We start from the raw sequence: 22,451 nt of genomic DNA, 5'->3' as shown, positions 1-22,451 counted from the left end.
GCTCGGTTTGGCTAAAAATTTCATCAAAGCTATGGATCAATTCGGTGCTGGGACTCTATACTTATCTCAGAAACTAGGTGGTGTGGTTTCCAAAGCCAAGTTGAAAGCAGGTGTCTTGAATGGACCACAAATTCGTATACTAGTTAATGATAGCGAATTCACCAAAACATTGAACCCACTGGAGAAAAAAGCAAGGGAATCATTTGTCAATGTGTCAAAGAATTTTCTTGGAAACTATCGTGCTGACAACTACAAAGAAATCGTAACAACCATGCTTCAGAATTATCATGCATTGGGAGCAAGGATGTCCTCGAAATTGCATTTTTTCCACTCTCATATTGAATTCTTCCCAGGTAACCTTGGAGACGTTAGTGATGAACACGGCGAAAGATTTCATCAAGATATCGCCATAATGGAGAGCAGATATCAGGGACAATTCAGTCCTAACACGATGGGCAACTATTGCTGGACACTGCAACGAGAAGAGAGCAAGCTGTACAAGAGAAAGAGTAAAGTTCAGAAACACTTTTAGAACTTCATATTTTGTCATTATAAAGGATTTGAACTTATGTTTTTTGGTACAATTTTTTATGAGCTTATCTGTGATAGGTTTAAAATTGTATCTTGCATGACGCGATAATGTTACTATATTTACTATTTTTTTTATTCTTTAAGAAAGTAGGTCTGATGGTAGAATGAAACATCCAATTAATATTCGTTAATATGAAATTAGTCATGAAAGCACAGTCACATGAGATAATCTCATCTTTTGCACGACACGTGATGGAATATTAAATATTTGTACCTATTGATTTTTTTATAAAACCTGGTCTGATAGAACAAAACAAATATCAGATTCGAATTCAGCAATATGAAATTAGTTGTGTGAGCATGATCTCATATGTGAACCATTTTGGCTGTTGACCAGTGTAATCAGACGAGTTTAGTTGTACAGAAGTGAATTAAAGCTTCCCAGATGTGTAAGAAGTTCCTAAATGGTATTTGAAGGGGAAAGATAATACAGTATTATAATACATAGAGTAATATCCACATTAGCTGGAACAATTGGTGCAGAGCGTCTCAGGATTTGAGAGATTTCCGGGTATTAAGATGAATTTTCTTATTCCTGGAAAAAAATCACACACGTACATTATATTGTAAATAAACAATACACTTTACTACTATATTGTACACTATTTTGTACTCACCAGCATATGCTGTCATCTTCTGCATGTGATGTAGGCAGGCCAACACACAAATGCAGGGTCTCAATTGTTTCTTTCTTTAACAACACAACATATACTGAGTAGAAGTTCAAAACTCTGGACTGCTTGGGGATTGGGTTGGTCCGGATTTTCGGATTTTCCGGATTCTCAGGCAGTACTTTTAAAATTCAAATTTAAGGAGGAATAAAGAAGAGATGAACAGGTACATTTTGATAGTTTATTCTTTAGCAAATATAGCATGCTTCATTTATCAAAACGAGCAGTTTTAAGGAAAAAGCTGTGAATTCTAGAATTTTATTCTTTGCCTCTTTTATATCATAAATTGTAGACTTTCTAATGTCGTATGTTTCCATTAGAACAGTATTGCTCACACCATGTTCTAGTTTCTTAATTATTTCAAGTTTGTCACTCAATTTCAACATGTTCTCCTTTCTCTTCACACAAAGAAGTTTATCTACTTTAGGAGCCATTATTATGGGCTTGTACAGTACATGTACTCTGTAAATGAAAAGAGTAGGACTCAAAATTACATACGTTGTCACAGTTTGATTGTTCGTTTTAAAGTGGCGACCGCATGGTCGCTCGTTGTCGCTGTGCAGCTGTGGCACTCATGCATGCGCAGATACACACAAAAGCCCGCTAAAAAAAAAAAAAGGAATTAATGAATTTCCTAAAAGTCCGGATTCTCGGGTGGTCCGGATTTCTGGCATCCAGATTTTTGGACTTGGTTTCTCAGCCAAGAGAGCAGAGTTTGAAACCTTACTCAAAGTACATAACCCGAAATAGTAGGTGTTACAGAGCTGCTGTACAAGCCATACTGGCACCATCAACATCATACTTCATTGCAAATGTGGTAAGTTTATCTTTGGCCTTATACTGCCAGACTGGGGTCACTAATTCTGAGTGGAATAACTTAACTCTATTCTTAATTTCTAAGGGTTGCTGCCACCAGACTCCCTCTGGGCAGTATGTAGCTCGTTAGGTAGCGGGCAGAGTGGACTAGGCATTGAGTTAGGTTTTTCATTAACCAGATCGATAAGGGGAAAGAAGGGTGAAACCATAACATGTCTTAACTAATTTATTCCTTATAAAACATACTGTACTGTAAAAACAATACAAGTGAGTTGGCCTTCCTCAGAAGAACAATGTAAGACGTCTGGTGCTGAGCAGGGTAACCAACATCTTCGCGTGGCGTATACCCACGACATGTACAGTGATCAGAGGTGTATTAAGTTCATACCGACGCATACAAGATATTTCCTTTTAAGTATAGTTTCTGGATCACTTCCAACACTTCACATAATTCTGATACATTTATCCTTTTTCCAGATCATTGTTCTCATGTATTTTCATATGATATCTGTGGAAGTTATGTTCGCTACACATTCACAGACGTAAATAGTATGACCTTCAAACCATGATCCACACTTAGTCCTACAGTACACTAGTCTGGCTCAACTGGACTTTCCCAATCATCTTATGGATACCATGAGTTTTCCTTAATGTTATGAATACACAATTAATATTATATAACTGTACCTGGGTACAATACAACACATGATTCAGTAACATTGAGTAGGTGAGTTATCCTTTATCAATGTTTCCCGTTTTCTGAGATTCTACAAGCGCAGTGGATTTGAATGTTTTGTAGCGTAATATGAATTAAAGGTTTTTTTAGGAATGACAATCATGTGCACAGTACAGCCTTACGTATGTTTGAGACAGTTTGTTTCTTCATGCCATATTCATCACAGACAAGTGAGCCACGAAAACACTTGACTAACTTCTTTATTAAGTCAACTTTCTGCATAACAGATAAATGTACTGTACATGCTTTCACTTCACACCACCACTTGCTGTAGATGCCATGATTAATCACTATTAAGCACTATGTATGTGTCAGTAAATATAGTAACAGTAAATCCAATGAAATATGGCAGGGACGAACGACGCGTTACAACACCAGCCAACGCGCTCACTAGCAAACGCAGTGACTTACTCCCCTCACACCCACCGTGTCCCATTGACAGGCGTACGATCAAAATACATATGGAAGAAATACATATCTTGTAGTCTAATTTGAAAACGGTGATAGGCACAGTAGTAAACAAATTATATAAACCATTCATTTACCTACGATAACATAATAAGAAACGTTGTATCATTACTAGAGTGAATGAAATATTCCCACAAACAACAATTCTTTTTTCTTTTCTTTTCTTTTATCCTTTTCATCACTGATCGGCTCGTTAGCTACTTGGGCGATCGGTCACGTCTCTCATTACTATTACTTTTCCTTTTCTTTTAACTTCTTCACCAAAAGATCGGCTCGTTAGCCACTTGGGCAATGGGTCACGTCTCTGTTACGCACTGTTGGCAAGTACTGGACATGCACCGGCTCCTGAATGTACCTGAACCCGCTCCAGTGTTGGTCAAGTCTTGTCTTGAAAGAGCTCACACTTGGTGCTGTCACAACACTTTCTAGTAGATTGTTCCAAGAGTTTACAGCCCTCACTCTGAAAAAGTTTGCCCTCACAGTTTTCTGGACTTGCGGCTTCTTCAATCTTGAGCTGTGATCCCTTGTAGGGCGAGCGTCCGCCAGCTCCAAGTAAGGACACTCGACTGAGTAGTGCCCCTTGAAATGCTTATACACCTCAATTAGGTCACCCCTTGCCCGTCTGTAGTATAAGCTAGGCAAGTTCAGGCACTCCAATCTCTCAGGGTAGTTGAGATGCCGAAGTGCAGGCACTAGTCTGGTGGCCCTGCTTTGAACATTTTCAACCAACTGACAGTCCCTAGCATATCTCGGGGACCAGACGGGGTGACAGTACTCCAGATGGGGAAGCACTTCACTCTCGAAGATCGTCACGCGGGATGGACCATCTAGATATCTGAACGACCTTCTTATAAGACCCAATAATTTATTTGCCTGATTAACCTTCTTCTCACAATGGCCCGAGAACTTCAGCTCATTGTCAACATACACACCTAGGTCCTTCTCACATTCAGTCTCAAATAGTGCAGTTTCTTCATCCCGTTGGGACATATGATACGCCTCCTTAACGTTGGTACGCCCCAGGTGCATCCTCTTACATTTCGTGACATTGAATCTCAGCAGCCATTTCTTCGACCATTCTTGGAGTCCACAGAGGTCCTTCTGCAGCTCTTTACAGTCCGCTTGGTTCTTGATTTCCCGAAATAACTTGGCGTCATCGGCAAACATTTGTATGGAGGAGTGTACAACGTCAGGCATGTCATTTATGAAACAAACAAACAACAGCGGGCCCAATACACTGCCCTGTGGTACCCCACTTGTGACAGGTACGGATGATGATTTCGTGCCATTAATCACCACACACTGCTTGCGGTCATGTAGAAAGTCTTCTATCCACGCTAGGACATTTCCCCTAATTCCATACCCTTCCAGTTTGATTTTCAGCCTTTCGTGGGGTACACTGTCGAAAGCCTTGGCAAAATTTAGGTAAATATTTTCGATATTACCACCCCGTTCCAGAATATGGGTCCAATTATCCAATACCTTGAGCAATTGTGTTAAGCAAGAGCGCCCCGGCATAAAACCGTGTTGGCAATCCTTTACAAGGTTGTTTCGTAGTAGATGTTTCATTGCGGCATCTCTGATAATACTCTCAAGTACTTTTTACATAATATTATGCTGGTCAGGCTCACCGGTCTATAGTTGTTCGTGGAGTGATGATCGTCCTTCTTCAGGACAGGACTCACATAAGCCACTTTCCATTCACTGGGGACCTTTTGTTCATTCAGGCATTTACAAAACTGTTTATGTTTCCCACCTCCTCAAGGCACCTGTGTTCCATTGCAAATGGTAAAACTAGTGCCCACGGGTCGAAAATATTCTTTGTTCTATTTTGGGAATGCTTCTTAGGGAGGCTTCTGGGAAGCTTCTTAACCCAGAACCCCTATTTTTTTGTCCGAATCTTCTGTAATACGGATTTATCGGGTCTGGATCTTCGAGGGTTTACTGTAGTAGGTGTTGTAAAACTATTATACAAAAACAGGAAATCGACCCAGAGGAATGTGAGTTCAGTATTGCTGGATATGTCCTATTTATGAACCATTCTCAAGAAACTTGCAAGAGGAGTGTGGTTATCAAATATACTATAGGACTAGGCGTGTGTGTGTGTATGTGTGTCTGTTCTGGGCAGCCGAAACGGCACAATCGTTTTTCATCAAACTTGGTGGTAAAATCGCATAAAATTCGTAGAGTGGAACAAACCTGGTCCCATGTCGATGGCTTCTTTAGGAAGGCATTAATTAACAATTTTATTTACGATGGAAAACGATGCAAGTCTATGGACTTGGCGCACCCTAATTAACCATGCAAGTCTACGGACATGGCACACCCTCATTCGCTGTACGCTGTCACGAGCATTCAAACTCTCACAAGGGCACGAACGTGTTCGCAATCACTTGTCTATGCTAGGCAAGACCTTAGAGCCAGCCAGGAGAGGGTACAGGGAGAGAATGTTTTCAAAGAATCAAAGTGATGTAAAATTAGACTGAAGAGGAGAGACTTACTCATTGTGGGATGTATCTACAGATCCCCAAACTGTAACGTCAGTAGGAACATTATCGAATCTAGTCTCATTAAACATACAGCATCTGTAAACATGACCTTGAGTTCAGTAATTGCATGTACAAATTGGTTAATTTTGTAATTAAGAAGATTTGTAACCAGATGAAAGGGTTGGGTCACTACTGTACTTAATGACTTGAATATGGTGAACACCTGCTGTCCCTAGGGACTTGATCTCACTCACCTTTACTGTATATATTAGCCTGTCAGTAACTACTCCTTAGTCTGCAGTCACCCCTGAAGATGTGGATTACACAAAAGCACTTGGGAACTTAATGTTTTCTTGTTTCCTACGTGGTTATTAGCATATACATGGACCAGGCACACCTACAGTGATTTATTTGCATATATATAATTGTTTCTCTTAATACAGTATTGACAACACAACATACATATATTGCCTCTCACTTTTGATTTTTTTTCATCTTTGTATTTCTTTATTATTATTAGCAGTAGTAGTAGTATTACACTATTACTATTATTATTATTACAGTGTTATTATTATTATTATCATGATTATTTTATTTTCAATTTTGTATTATAAATTTTATTTACTACAAATTATTATTATTATTATTATTGTTATTACTGTTACATTTTCGCCCTCCAGGCCCCGATGTGGGTCAGTGACCTGTGCCCTTGTGGGCTAATCCCTGTAAAAAAAAATAAAATAAAATAAAAAAGCCATTTTTTTCTAAATAACAGTTTTTGTGATATAGCTCAGAATGTTACCTAGGTATGTTAAGTCCTAGCTAACTCGCCAGGCCAACATGCAGGCAATTAAAACATCAAATAATTACTTAATAAGTAATATTAGAAGGACACGTCGCTACCTGGCATTTAATTGCAATTCTCAAAACCCCCTCCTTCACCCCCCCATCATACGCATCACGACCTTCATCTCTTGCCTTAGAGCAAGCAGTAAACAAAAGTCAACTCTCGAGGGGTGGAGATGGGTGGGTTATCGGCGTCGCATTCTGAGCTATATCACAAAAACTGGTTTTTAGAAAAAAAAAGGCTTTTTGTTCAAGTCAGAATGCGACGCACAGCATGAATACCCGAGCAGGAGGTGGAGAGGGAGGTGACTTTGCATACAAGGCTCCGCTGACTTAGGTCCAGATTAAGTTATAAACCGTTTTAGAATACAGGTACTGTATTTCCCAAATTAGGAACATTTACCGGAAGGTAAAATGTTAATTTACTCTATAAGGATACTCACTTTATTCTGATGAGGAAGAAGGTCCTGGTTGTGGAGATTGACTAGGTGGGGGAGGGGAACCAAGCACCACCACATTTGAAGCATCTTTCAGAGATAGATGAAGATAGCTGTCTTTGAAAGTTTTTGAAGGTCTCCAAAAGCCCATTTCCTTGATCTGACTGAGACTCATATGCCGCAGAAAGGCCACAGACCCTGCATATTTCCTAGTGTCATGTGCCAAAAATTTCTTGCCAGGGTCTGCTTGATTCACTAATTGAGATAAGGATTTTGTCATTTGACTAGAAAATAATTTCTTACCATCCCTTGATGAGAAAACATAGGGGCCTCGATTAGGAAATCTGGTTAACCTTTCCTGAAGATTTTTAACTGGGCACAATATATGAGGAACCCTTGTTTCATCCATTAGACGTTTTATCCTAATAGGTTGAGCTTGGAAATCTTCCCTTTCATTTTTTCTTAGGATCTCCGTTGGAAAAAGGGTAACATCCTCATCAGAAAATACCAATAATGATGGATTATTCGAAATTGAAATCAGTTCAATGATTCTCATACCTGTTGCTATTGGTAGAAGGAAAGCTGCCTTCTGGAGTAATTTATCCCTGTTCAGATTTATATTGTAATTAGACCCCATAAGAAGTTTAGTAACATTTTCCAGAGACCAAGGTGGGATTCTCTTGGGGTGAGGAGGTCTCTGAATGAAAAAGGACAATCTTAGCATTTGATAAATCCTTGGGTTCAAAGTAATATTAAAACCCCAAGCCAGAGGGTCAACCAATGCTGATTTATAAGATGCAATTGTCGATCCTTGAAGGCCTTTAACTCTGAACAGAAATTCAAAAAATTCTAACACAACTGTTTCCGATAATGATTCTGGAGTTGTTAACTTGATAAATTGTTGAAAAAGATTCCAAGCTTTTTCATATTGAATAGAACTTTGGGGTCTATGACCTGCTAATACTTGGTTAGCTATATTGGGATTACCCAACAACCTATTTAAACTTTTTTTGAGAAACCTTAAGCGTTAAGTGCCAAGGATATCTCTAACTGAGAATGTAGTACCTGGTCTAGACATCCTTGTTGCAATTGTAGCGGATTCGGGCACCAGTCCAGCAGATCCAGGCACCAAGGTTGTAGGATCCAATATGGTGCAATTAAGAGGACCTTGCCTCTGAAGGATCTGAGTTTGTGAACCACTTTGGGCAATATTTTCACAGGTGGGAACAGATAGATTGAATTCCAAAGGTTCCAATCTAATAGTAGGGCATTTCCTAAAACATTCGACCTCTCCAGAGATGCATAAAGTGGCATCTTGTGATTTTTTAGGGAGGCAAAAAGATCTATCTGTGGAGTTCCAAACTTCTTCACTAGACTCTTGAACTCCGATACCTTTAGGGACCATTCTGTTTCTGTCGATACTGGCCGGAGACAGGACAGCGCATCTGCCCAATTGTTTTGTACTCCCGGTATATAAGTTGCTTTGAGATAAAGTGTTTGTGTTACACAAATACTGAAAAAATTTTCTGACAGTTGTAGAAAGGGCCAAGACCTTGTTGACCCTTGATGATTGAGACAAAACACTGCCGTTTTGTTGTCCATGGCAAACAGGATCGTCATATTTTGTTAATTTGGGTTTGCCGACAAAAAGAATAGGACCACTGCTAATTCTTTTATATTTATGTGTTTGTACCAAAGGAAGTTGCTCCACTTCCCTTGACTGAATTCCCCTTTTGAAGAATGGTATCCCCATCCTATTTTGGACGCATCCGTACAAACGACCAAACCTGTTTGAGGCGGAACCCAGGGAGAGGGACGGATTAGATTGTCCAACTTTGTCCACCATAACAGATGATTCTTTATCTGCATAGGGAGAGAAGAAGCAACATTTCTGTTTCTGTGAAGCAACTTCGAACCCAGATGAGATAGTTGCTTTTTCCTTAAATTTCCCAATGGAACCACTTTTGTGGCAAAATTCAACAGACCCAGAAGTTTTTCCCAATCGTGCCAAGAAACCTTGTGCTTTACACAAAAGGCTTCTACTTGGTTTATCAAATCTGTTACTTTTGTTCCTGGTAAACTGCTGATTTGTATCCCACTGGAGACCTAACCAATCCAACTTTTGACATGGTATTAAATTTGAATTGACCTGGTTTATCTTTAAACCAAGGTTTTGAAATAGTACTAGTGTACGTTGGGTCGGCCTTTGACAACCTTCGAAAAAGTTTCCCATTATCAGCCAATCGTCTAGATAAGCATAGGTTCTTATGGACTCCTTCGCAAGGATCTTTCTGGGAATGTTCGCCAGTTTTGTAAAGACTTTTGGTGCAATTGTCAGGCCGAATGGCATCCCCTACTTTGAACACCAGAAATTTTCTGTACCTGGGAGCAACAGGAACGTGATAATAGGCATCTTCGAGATCCACTTTCGAGATCCACGCATTGGGTGGAAGTAGATGCCTCAGATGGTCGTAAGTGAGCATCTTGAAACTTCTTTTGGAAATAAATTTGTTTAGGACTGAAAGATCGAAAATTCACCTTAATTTGTCGCTGCCTTTCTTGGGGACTGGGAATAGGCGAGACATGAAACATTTCTCAGACTGTAACAGTTCTATGTCTGGCTTCATTGGAAGGGAGTAGTTGCTGGTGTGGTGGAATAAGGTCTCCTTCTGCTTCTGAACAAACGGCCACCCCTATTACGTCTTTCATTATTTCCTCCTCTAAAGTTTCCTCTAGGTTGATAACTGAACCGAGCAGCTGGTCCTGTTCCCCTGTAAAACCTTCGTTTCCTAGGTTTCCGAAAGGTCTGAGGACTCCTGGGAACATTAATATTAATAGTATTCTCAAAAGATGATCTATATTTAACCAATGATTGTTCATCAAACAAAGCAGGAGAAAGAGGAGAAGAACGTAGCAACAAATAAGCGCTACCACTTGAAGCATTATTTGTTGCTTGTTTCCTTAGCTGGGCTTTCAGTTTTAGGGCTTTCAACAAATTATCTAAAAATGAGTTTTACAGGGAATATGGGATTCCTTGTAAAGCAGCAGCGAAACATTTGTCCACTTCTGAATTTTCTTCATAGTCCAGCACAAACTTAGTTAATAACTGACACATCATAAGTGCAGACCAAACGTCTGCTGCCAATTTCCTAATTTTAAATTCTTCAAGCAGCAGTGCAGGAGCAACTGATTTCAATTTTTTTTTCATAACTTAAATCAACATATTTTGGAGCCGACAAATACTGGGAAAGTTCATAGAAGGAACTCTTTTCATCATTAAATTGGAACTTCAAAAAACTAAACTTGTGAGCATTCCTGTATGCGGGAATGAATGTTAAGTCTTTCAATAAATTAGCCCGCCCAGACTTCGTTTGGGCTAATCATCTTTAGGCAAATATCAGGCCAAGAAAGTGTAGTATCACCTTCCAAAAACAAAGAATGATGACCCAAAGTTGCTTGTCCTTCCTGTCTCTTTGTAGTTGCTGAGATATCAGGAAGCTTGGAGACATTTTCATAAAATATTTTGAATAAGGAATCCACAGATTCAGATGTAGTAGAAAACAAAGAAGACTTAGATCTTACCAATGTTATCCATGGCCTGTTGGGATCATCCTTACACTCAATGTTATCCAGCAGCTGCATGGCAGTCGACAGCAGCCTGTTTCCACTCATAGTAACCAACACTTTTGCCCCAGGTGGAAGTGGTTGCCAAGATGTGGATAGGATGAAGTCAGTCTCAACAGGTTCTTCCTGCTCAAGAGACTGAATACTATGATTAGAACCAGCCTCATCGTCCTGATCCTGGAATCCACTGAAATCAGACTGAGTAGATAGAGGTTTTTGTCGACTTCCCACTGCCCCATTGTTTGGAGGGTCCAATAACTTATTTTTCTTAGCAGAAGCAGGCTTGCCCCAATGTTTGGAGGGTCCAATAACTTATTGTTCTTAGTAGAAGCAGGCTTGTCTAAGTGGGGATGAAGTCTTTTACCTAACACCAATAATCCTAAGCTTTCTGCCAACTTGGGATCTTTCCATTGTTGTACATTCAAAAATTTACTCTTCAAGGCCTTATTCCACCTACTTTTTAATTTGTATTTGCAATAAATCTTTCTTATCACCTGTAGCTTGATGAAATTGAAAAATTTGATCATAACAAACTGCATGATCCATTGGTGAAAATAGGTTATTTGAGACACAGCTGTCATGAATTATGCAAGCCACATGACGATCTATCTTAGTAATCCAAGTGGCTCTACATTTTTATAATTACATGTAGTATAGCCCCCTTGGGTCTTGGGTGAAACTACTACTACTGAATTCAAATTCTCTACTGACAGACAATTCCTTGTATGTAGTGCCTGAGCTGAACTTTCTAGTCCTTGTAGCTCATCACTCAATACTATCTCCTCAGGGACAGTTCCATAGTCTCCTCCATCATACATAGGCCCAGACTCCTCTCCTTCATCCTCCAGTTGCACATCACTCATCTAAACTAGGAGGACACCATGAGTCACATTATATCATTATAAAAATATAAGGGAGAAAACATTTTCTACCAAACTTAATCAATATGACTCATAATTGTTATATTATTAGTAAGTTAATTCATTAAGATCTCTTATTGTTATATAAGTCACTCGTTTGACAATTATAAACAATTAACTCGCTATGTAATATCTCTCTCCCCACTCTTATCTCTAAGTATCCCTTAGCTCAATGAAATTTTTTTTTTTTTACATAAAATAATTTCATTTAGAACATTTTATTTAGAGGGATCATTAAGATCTCTATTTGTTGCCAATCAGGGGCACAGACATTGTCCCCCAAGTAATAACTTAAGCAAAAATTTATTCGTGCATACTATCTCCCGGCAGGGTTGACAGTGCTGAGTCGCTAACATAGCGCTCTATTTGCAACAGCGTTCACTTTTACTCTAGCAATATTTATTGGGTTGAGAATTCCACCCTTAATTGTTCTCATATAACCCATATACAGATGTAAAGTCCATTTCAACATAACTGTAGATTGCTAGGAAGACCGGAAGGTCAACATTACGGAAGGAATGCTAAGTCTAGCAGCCTCGCTAAAGTTCGCCTGTAAAGGCTGAACTTGCTACTGAGGACATCAATAAAATAAAGTTATGAAGAGAAAACTCAACTCTGGCCTTTATGCTGAGAGCAATTAGAAAACCGAGGGCGGAAGCCCAAAGGTTTTTTGTGAACGAACGTAAGAGTAGGAAGAGAGATAGCCACATGGCATTCATACTAGCACGTGAATAATTGGGACTGTAGGGGTATCGAGATATTAATGTTGTCTAGCACTCAGGATGGAAGGAAACTGTAATGTGGTTTTCTTATATAATATAAGTTATATGATAGACAGTCTGGTGCTGGAGGTGTTGCTTGTTCAGAAAGTTGGGCAGAATGAGAGTTGGTTGGTGAGGAAGCTCAGAGGACAGCTGGTGGGTCGCCATGCTCGCTGGCGGGAGCGACCACCAGGCAGGCGAGGAGAATCGAAGGCAGCCAGGCAGCGGTGGAGGAGGAGGTGTTGCTTGTTGTAGAAGAATGGTCAGAATGAATCTCAATGGAGAGACAGAGCTTATATACCCAGCAGCAGCCGCTATGAGTCATGTTGGGAAAACCCAGAAAGTCGCCGGTGACTGGTTCCGTTGCTAAGATACGGTAACATCTGGTTGGTTGCTAGGGAAGGCGGCACATTGGAATGCGATACGCAGTTTGTAGGGTAGACGTCCACTACAGGACAAAGAAAACCGTAAACAGTATACTGTACATATATGTGTATATATATAAATAGATATATAAATATATATCACATATTTTCTTTCAGTGAAGACGAGCCCGGGAGGGCGCAGCGACATTCACCGAGTGGCTAAAAGGCAAGGAATAGTAAAAAACGATCTACACGAATTCATACAGAAGACGTGAAGTGGACGCCATGAGACTGACCAAAGATCGTATAACAAATTGTCCCAAGTACAATAATTGAGAGACATAAACCAAATAAAAGTTACTCTACTTCCTCACTGTGCTAATAAGTATAAATACCGTATATAAAATCCTCGTGGGACTTAGTATTTCAGCAATTACAGCACAAATTCGCAGAGCCTTCTTTTGTGTGTATTTACAGCTGAATCGCCAGGCAAGAAGATGAAGGTCGTGATACGTATGATGGGGGGTGAAGGAGGGGGTTTTGATAATTGCAATTAAATGCCAGGTAGCGACGTGTCCTCCTAATATTAAATATTAAGCAATTATTAGATGTTTGAATTGCCTGTATGTTGGCCTGGCGAGTTAGCTAGGAATTAACATACCAAGGTAACATGCTGTGCGTCGCATTCTGACTTGGAAAAAAAAATTATATATATATATATATATATATACAGTATATATATATATATATATATATATATATATATATATATATATATATATATATATATATATATATATATATATATATATATATATATATATATATATATATATATATATATATATATTATAAGATATTAATAATGTAAACTCTCAACAGGGCAAATATGGAGATCTACCACCTAGTGAGTTGGTCCCCTCACTCCCCACTACTAGTTGGACCTCTGCCACAGCACCCTACACAACTCCAGGATCTACCCAAATTGAGAGAGAGACCCCAGCAGACTTCCAGTGAACCTGTCGGACCTTCTCTCTTTTTCCCACCCCAGAGGCCAGTCCTCATCATAGGGCCACTCCCCAAGCCACTCCAGCCTGCAAGGAACCAGCGAGATCAAATGGCACCGGACCTAACTGAAGAGTCATTACTGGGAGTGTCTCCAGATAATCTCATGCCTTTTCCATCATCCGAATTCTTGCAAGGCCCTGCAATACAGGACCTGTCACAAATTCAACCACCTGAGGTCTTACAAGATGAAATTTTAAATACCATTCTGCAAAGCACACTTGAAGATGTACTCCAGGAGTCGGTGACACCGGTACTGAATAATCCTGATCTTAATATTACCTTAGAGCTCTTTAATGAAACTTTGCAAGGTATAGATTTGCAAACAGAATTACCACAGCCTACTCTAGAAGATGATTATCAAGATCTGCAGCAAGGCCTAAGACAAACTGTCATGCAAATTGCTGTTCCAGAAACCACTGGACAGCCTGAAGGGTTTACCTCAACACCTCTCATGGTATTATCTCTTACTGACAATACTTCAACAAGTCTAGCAAGTGATAATGTAAATAGTTCAACTGTAACCATCTTGCAACAGCCAACTTACAACATTAGTTTCAATGCATTTTCACAAGTATTATCCGAAAATTCTAGGGAAAATCTTACAGAAAAAAGACAAAATAATTCTCAAACTACATTTTCCACAGTAAAAAGTGAAACCACAACACAAATACCATCAACAACAATAACAAATACAACAACTATATCCCAGAGTAGTGTACCAAGTACATCACTTCCTGTGTCTTCGTCAGGTCGTGGCACCTCCCGGACTGACCAGGAGAATGACACTGCCCAGTCAGCCACCTTTTTTGTTGACAAATTACCCCCAGTACCTCCCCTCACTTACCTACCAGTGGGAGACAAAAGATACGACATACCCATAGATGTCTTTTCGCAGCTTCCACAAGAGTTTATCCCATTTGTTTGAGACAAAAGAGAAGTGTACTGTGTGGTTCTCAACACTCGGTGCTTTATTTGAGATTATTCATAAGAATGAGGATGCTAGTACTGAGTTCTTGAAAAATTTATAGAACATTAATTTTATTTAATCAAGTTATATCCTATTTTGCCTTAAAGGGAGAAGAACCAAGGAGCTATACACGTAATTTATAACAGTAAGACAGTTTTTTGGTAAGGGTTTGGCCTCAAGTAAAAATTTTCTGTTTGCTGCCACAGCAGTAGATCAGTCAACCTTGCCTGGAAACTGAGGCTATACAGAGCATCCCAGTACAAATGGTTCAAGATATAGCTAGATGTTACAAGTTCCTGTGTTCACCTCCCATAGGTGTGTATAGAAGGATCTGAAGTGTCCTTATCCTAGCTAGTCAATCCCCAGAGATACAGTGGTACTGAGTCTTTGAGTTATAGTCATAATAACTGGTGATGCCTTTGGCTATCGTGTACAGTAAATTTAAGTTGGGGTATCATACAAAGTTAGGATTGTACTTATACAAAATTTGACTGTAGTCATACAACAAAGCAGAATTATAGTTTTACTAAGTAATGAATATAGTAACCATGTCTGTAATGTGGATCACATATTTTTGTTACCTTTATGGGAATCATAATAAAAGAACCTGGTTATCGTTACCCTCCCTCACCTGGGAATTATAGTTGCTCTCACCTTACTAAGGAATGACAGTTACCCTCCCTTGCCATTACCTTCCTTGTCCGAGGAGTTATAGTTACCCTCCCTTACAATTGGAATTACTGTATACAGTTACTCTCATTCAACTAGGGAGTTATAGTTAACCTCCCTTACCATGGGAATTACTGTATACAGTAGTGCAGCTACTTTCCCTCAACTAGGGAGTTATAGTTAACCTACCTTACCCAGCCTCAGGGAGTTATACTGCAGTTACCCTCCTTTGACTAGGGAGGTATAGTTACAGTCCCTTGCATAGGGAGGTATAGTTACAGTCCCTTGCATAGGGAGTTACAGTTACCCTGAGTAATCACTGTGTTAATGGTTCAGACAGTCTACACATGAATTCTAAGGACATAACTATTATTGTTCAGCCAATGTGTGCTGCTCTTGTAACCTCTTTTATGGTGATTTGGGTCAGCTTCAGGCAATGTGAGTCTGCATCATTTTTGTTTTATCTGTAGACATATAATAATTCTAAAATATGACAAGCATAAACCTCAGGCACTAAGTGGGGATATGTCATACACATTGTTGAGCCATATCAATTAAGAGATCACTGTACTTCAAGTTTAATATGTGACAAGTTTTGAGTAGTATACTTCTAGTTTGAAGAAAATTTTCGACAATTTTATCACTTAAAACTAACTTTGTTATACTGCCCATTAATGTGGTCACTAATCCTAAGGGGGTACATAACTTATTATTTAACCTAAGGTCGCTGCCACCAGACCACATGGACAGTATGTTTGGTTTTGTTTAGGTAGGTAGCTGGCAGAGCAAGCTAGGCACTGTGAGTTCGTGTTTTTCATTAATCAAATCGAGAGTGGAAGGAAGGGTGAAACACTGAACAAGACTTAACTAATTTATTTACTAATAAAAATATATTGCATTCAGTCACAATACAAAAATATATGACCTTTCACAAGCAATTATCAAGGTCACTACACCACACACAAAATACCCGACCTTCTCTATATAATTAATTAAGGTGTTCTCTCATCATACCAAATCATTGACCTCCTTACCTAGGTCAGTCTTTCCTACGATATCACCCAAAAATACTCACTAGCACCAACATATTATATATAGCACCAAATACACTCCACACATGCAGGTACTGAGCTCCTTTTATAGCACCAAGGTACACATGACAGGTACCCATTTCACACACTATTCCTGTGTGGTAGATTAGATCCTTCCCAGGCATTCATACCAGGACTGTTTCTGAGTCCGGTATCATGAGGTTGCTTAGCCACGACCGCGAAACTCCTCAAATGACACGATCATTTTCTCCTATCCTGGGTGTTGATATGTGGGATGTCCAGGGTTCATAGGGGAGGTTGCATAGTGGCCATCAGCGTTGCCCACAACAACACGTGGGTTCCTCACAGTAGAACAGTGGTTGCTGGGCCAAGCATTTCCTCCGACCAGCACTGGTCTCCCTCCGCTCATAGGCGGGTACACCTGTGTGTGTAAGAGATGATGCCTGACTGAGAATAATGCCTGATGGGCTTTTGTATTACCTAACATCATTACAAAATCTATTAATTCATTTATTATAATAATAACACTAGGCAAGGCTTTAAGATGTACAGAATATAAAATGCTAGATAAGCCTCTTTAAGTACTCTGGTGTAGTACCAGCTGGAGTGCACTGACTTGTGTGTGTGTGTAAGAGACGACGCCTGACTGAGGGCAATACTTGGCGTCACACTGAATAGGCCTAAGGCTGCCAATGCTTAAATTTTCACTTTCTTCTGGCCCCCACACAAACACTTTCCTATACCCAGTATATTGTGACTTTATGCCTTATAATTACATACCTTATTTCTAAATTACATACTACAGTAAGTGTCTGGTTTGTCAGTTTCTGGGGAAATTACTTTGGCTATCTCATTAATTCAAAACTGTAGTCGCGGGCGGTTCAGGCGCCATTGTGAACAAAGGCCTAGGTTCTTGGCTTGGGTATTTCTACTTCACTTTATTCCCTATGTATGGGTCATTCCCGCACACTTTCTTAAGATTCTCGAATCATTGCACTATTCGTGGTTACAGTATTCGTGACATGGGGTAATGGATGTGTATTAAGCTCACACCGAGGTACATAAGATATTTTCCTTGGAGTATAGTTTATGGGTCAATCCCAACACTTCATGTATGTCTGATACATTTATCCTTTTTCCAGATCATTGTTCTCACATATTTTCATCTAACACCCGAGGTAGCTATGTTTACTAATGGTACATAGACATAAATACCATGACCTTCAGATACAGTATACACACAGTTACACTTATTCACTATAGTACACTAGTCTGTATCAAGTGGACCTTCCCAATCATCATATAGATACCTTGAGTTCTCCCCTAATACTATCAGTACACACACTTAATATTATATTCCTGTACATTGGTACAATTCGTGTAAAACAACATACAGCATGCGAATTACCCCTTCCAAAAGTTTACCGTTTTCTGTGACACTATCCACTAGCGAGGTAAGTTTGAATGTGATGCAGCTTTAATATGAATCACAAGAGATTATAGAGACCAGTACAAATGTACACAGTACATTGTGTTCATAAATAAACAATATACAGTCCGGTATATCAGGTCTTAATTACAGAAAAGATTACAGAGAGTCTCCCTGTCGTTCAGAACAATAGCTTAGCATTTTTGAGACACCCAGAGAAGCCATTACCTGCAGTCTAGCAGTATGAAATACTCATACAACACATAACTGACTTATGAGAGTTTATGTGGAACTAAGCAAATACCTGTATTCAAAATACTGTACTGTACACCACTGTTGATCAGATTTCTTATGTAGTGGAGACCTAAAAAGAGAATAATTGAGAAGTGACATTCTAAACATTTAGGGACAATCCACATGTATAAGGGTGAGCATTAAACCAAACAAAACTTAATAAGATACATTTACTATATTTATGACTGCAAGCTATTGATGCATTCTATAAAATCTTGATTATAATGAACTTAAAGTTTTTTCATATAAATGGTTTAATAAAACTCCTGATCAGATGTATAATTACTCATCTTGAGTTGTCTTTAAAGTAAAATCATATTCACCTTAGATGATTTTTTTTTGTTAATGAATTTAAGTTGAGGAACAGACAGATTAGTGTGGAAGTGTCTGAAAGTCACCAATATATTTGTGTCACGAATCATCAAGTACAGTATGGTACTCATGATGTCAGTTCTATCAACAAAAATACTACCTATAATTGACAGTTTAAACATGATGATGATATGTGAGCTGAAGTTGAAGAGAACATATTTATTGTGATAGATGGATGTGAACATGATGTATTGCAGCATGTATTGCAGCATGCTAGTAAAGCATCATCTCTTAGTAAGAAATACAACTACATGAAATCTAAAAACTCTCTCCACACACACACACATACTGTTATGTAATTACCTGCAACACACTACAAACTGGTTCTGTGTGAGTAACCAAGCTATATTAATCTGAATATAATATTAACTGAAATATGTCCTTTGTGGGTCAGCAGTTGTACAAGTAAATGTTCTTTGGTGTAACTAAAATAGAAGAAAAGAACAAAAATTATCAAAATAAATACAACATAAGTGGAAAATAAAAAACTCAAGAGAAGTTGGGAATACCGAGAGTGTGATGATTAAGTTTAATACAAACTAAGGGAAGAATTCGGAAAGACAATCAAATATGGATTTGATAAAAGGTAAATTATAAATTAATGTAAACAATACTACCATGACCATACTGTAATGTATATGTCTGAGGGGATACAGTCAAACTAAACTTGCTCACTAGATGCTGAGTAAGAATCAGACAGCATTGTGTCACAGGGCTTTAAGATGAATTCACTTACATCAGCTGCTTTTTTTTTGTTTCAATAAATACCCAGTAACTGTATACGGTAGAAGCCACAGATATACTGACCATGGAAATGAGTCTACAGTAAAATCCCAGTTATCAGGCACCTATGGGAATTGAGAGGTGCCGGATAAAGTTTTTCAGGTTAGTTGAAACTCACTCTTAGGATCCCCCAATAAATCCTTCAATGGGATATGTTACAAGCCAGTCCCCAAACACACATATAACACCGAAAAAAATCCTATACTCATAAAATCAATAGAAAACAACACAAACAACACTCACCACATCATGAAGAACAAGCCGTGTCATCATCACAAGCTCCCTTCAAGGCTAAGGGTTTCTTGGTAGGTGGAGTGGAGACTCCACCTACACAGATCACATGTTCACAAAAACAGAGGCAAAGCACTTTACAGTCCCCCCCAAAACAGAAAATATCACTTCACAGTCACCAAAACACAGTTCAATATAAATGTTTGTGCTGTCGTCTCACTATAACAAAAACAAAAACAAAAAACACCAATGATAAGTACAATGTACGGTCTCTCAAAAAACCCTAATATATATCTCAACCATTTTTCCCATATAAATTAATGTAATAAGGGGGGATGTGTTCCTGTACTAAGCTGTGACAAAAATAATTGTAACATCAAAATACTGAAGATAAAAGCAATAAAACCTAAAGGTACATAAACAGAGTTGTTAATTGTTGTTTGTGGGAATATTAATTCATTCACTCTAGTAATGATACAATGTTTATTATGTTATTGTAGGAAACTGCATGGTTTACATAATTTGTTTATCAGTGAGCCTGTTGCCATTTTCAAATTAGACTACTTACAAGATACAGTATGTATTTCTCCCATACGTACACTTGGCAACAGGAGCAGGTAAGGGGAGTGAATGACCCCTAGTTAAGTGTTGTCTGCAGTTGTAACTCACTCCCTGCCATATTTCACTGGATTTACTGTTATTATTAGTGTTTACTGATAGTATAATGTTTAATAGTAATTAATCATGGCATTGTAGCTTGGTCAGACTAATCACTGTAACCACCAGGCTAATGGGCCAAGTTGTAAGGTGTTAGCTGGCTCAGTGAGGGAGGGTAGGAGAGTTCAGAGTGTAGGGGGAGTTTGGGAGACGGAGGAGGTACCTCCCAGTTGGTCTTTGTTACTATGATTAAGCAGGGAGTGTATGCAAATGGCAACTGTGTTAAACTTTCACTTGGCTTTTATTTACTGGTTTAGAATACAGTGTTTGTTGTTGTACAAAATTGTATCGTGAATGACAGTCACAGTAGAATGAGAGAGAAAGGCAGAGTGTAGGTGAGATGCAGTGGGTGGGCAGTGGATGTCGTGCTGATCTGCTCTAGCTAAAGCAAATCCATCTCTGCATCACTGGAATTATAAGTTAGGTGATAATAGAGGTAGTGGTGATCATGGAGCTGGTGGTGGAGGGGGAGATTTTTGGTAATTGGTGAGATGTGGTGTCAGTCATGTTGTTTGGTAACACTGGCTGCAGCACTGCCAGACACAATTGAAAAGCTGATGTCTGCCCACAAAATTGAGTGTAAGTATAAATGAACATCATATTTCTTCCACATTATGTTACATAAATTTTAAATTATGGAGCGAGAATAACAAATAAACAATGTACAGTAGGGTTGCTCATTTTTCCCAATTTTAGAAAATTGTGGGTGGGGGTGTTTTTTCCCATTATTTCGTTAGTCCTAAATTCATTGGTGCCAGAATTAATGAAATCCAACATGTTCTAGGGGTCGCGAATCCAAATATAAAAAATGAATTTTTGCGAAAAAACGTCAAAACTCAAGCTTTTTCTCTTATAGATCAGCAATTGCGCTGCTTTTCACTACTTAACCCTAATGGCTGGCTAGAGCAGCTATTCAGCTTTCCATTGACACCTAATTCGATTGCATGCACCTCTTAGTTGACCTTCTAGTTCAGGTCAAAGGCTTTACCTGCGTTAAGGGAACCAGATTCCAAAATATTCATAGTTTTGACTTTTCCATTTATTCGAAAACACATATCAATATTTTGCCGTCACAGTCTTTTCCATGATATATTTCCCTCTTAAAAAAACAAACATCATTGAAATAGGTCAATAACTCTAGGAGGAGATGCAATTTGAAAGTTCAATCCCCCCTCTATTCAACTCTCACAGTTGCATCAGAGCAGACTTGCTGAAGCCACTCATCTGCTTCCTGTGCTTTTCCACAAGTTGCATGACATCCTGCAGCTGCTGCTCATCCTTCGTGACTGTATCAATGAAGTCCTGCATAAGCTTTATTCCCCTTTCGGCCACGTCATTGGTTACCTTCAGGCTTCTGGAGAAATCTTTCAGCTTCATGAACTCTTCGTTTTTCTCCCAGTCTTCCACCGGTGATATCAGCCATGCTGTGCCGCACACATGATGCTCCTTGAAGATCATCCATGAACGTTCATCTATCAGGTCGGAAAGCCGTGTAGTCTGTTGGATGACCAAGTTGTCGTTGGCGTAGTCGTTCGTTTCTTCTAGGCAGCTCAATTTGGTCGCCATCTCCTTTTTCTCTGCCGCACTCAACTTCTCGCTGCACAGCGACAGAACGACGGTCTGTGGCCTTAGATACCACAGGTGGCGGCTCGCGACCGCCAGCGCCGCATCAGCCACCTCACAGTCCACGGCCCTGTAGCGGAGGAGTTCGTGATGCAGTTGCAGGTCATTCACAGGCGCATCCTCGGCTACTGGTGATTTCAGCCACGCCGGTGTGTACAGCAGAGACACAAAGATCGCCATCCTCTGCAGCTTGACGCACAGGTCACTGCCGAGTTCTAGCTGGTGGCTAAACATGTAGATCTTGAGGTAGTATATGATCTTCGCCATCCAGCGAGCGTGGTGACATGCGCCAGGATGCAGAAAGTGCGTGCCGCGCAGAGGATTCACACCGAGGACGAGGAGCGTTAGTTCTGCCGCTTCTCGGTAATCCTCTCTGGCCCATTCTGTGACGGTCAGCAGGTAGCTAACGGTCCTGTGTCGGAGGTGACTGAGCCAGTCAGACTCTGGTAGATTTGCAATGTCCAGCCTGAGATACTGAGAGTGATCTAGTTGACTCCACCTTTTCTTAAGAGTCTGGAAGAG

General features: G+C 39.5%; 1 protein-coding gene across 1 annotated transcript in view; it reads left to right on the top strand.

The window, feature by feature from the left end:
• The window catches only part of LOC121862414, a 61,312-nt gene extending 41,230 nt beyond the window's left edge, over positions 1-20,082 (top strand). Inside the window, exon 3 of the mRNA XM_042360689.1 lies at positions 13,607-20,082. Within this exon, the coding sequence (XP_042216623.1) occupies positions 13,614-14,717 (1,104 nt within the window). The 5' untranslated portion in view covers positions 13,607-13,613 and the 3' untranslated portion in view covers positions 14,718-20,082. The remainder of the gene's footprint in view (positions 1-13,606) is intronic.
• Positions 20,083-22,451: the final 2,369 nt, after the last annotated feature.

This window comes from Homarus americanus, unplaced genomic scaffold (assembly GCF_018991925.1).
Source record: "Homarus americanus isolate GMGI-L3 unplaced genomic scaffold, GMGI_Hamer_2.0 scaffold31037, whole genome shotgun sequence".
Classification (NCBI taxonomy): domain Eukaryota; kingdom Metazoa; phylum Arthropoda; class Malacostraca; order Decapoda; family Nephropidae; genus Homarus; species Homarus americanus.
Note: the sequence above shows the minus strand (reverse complement) of the source record. Positions and strands in the feature narration are given on the sequence as shown.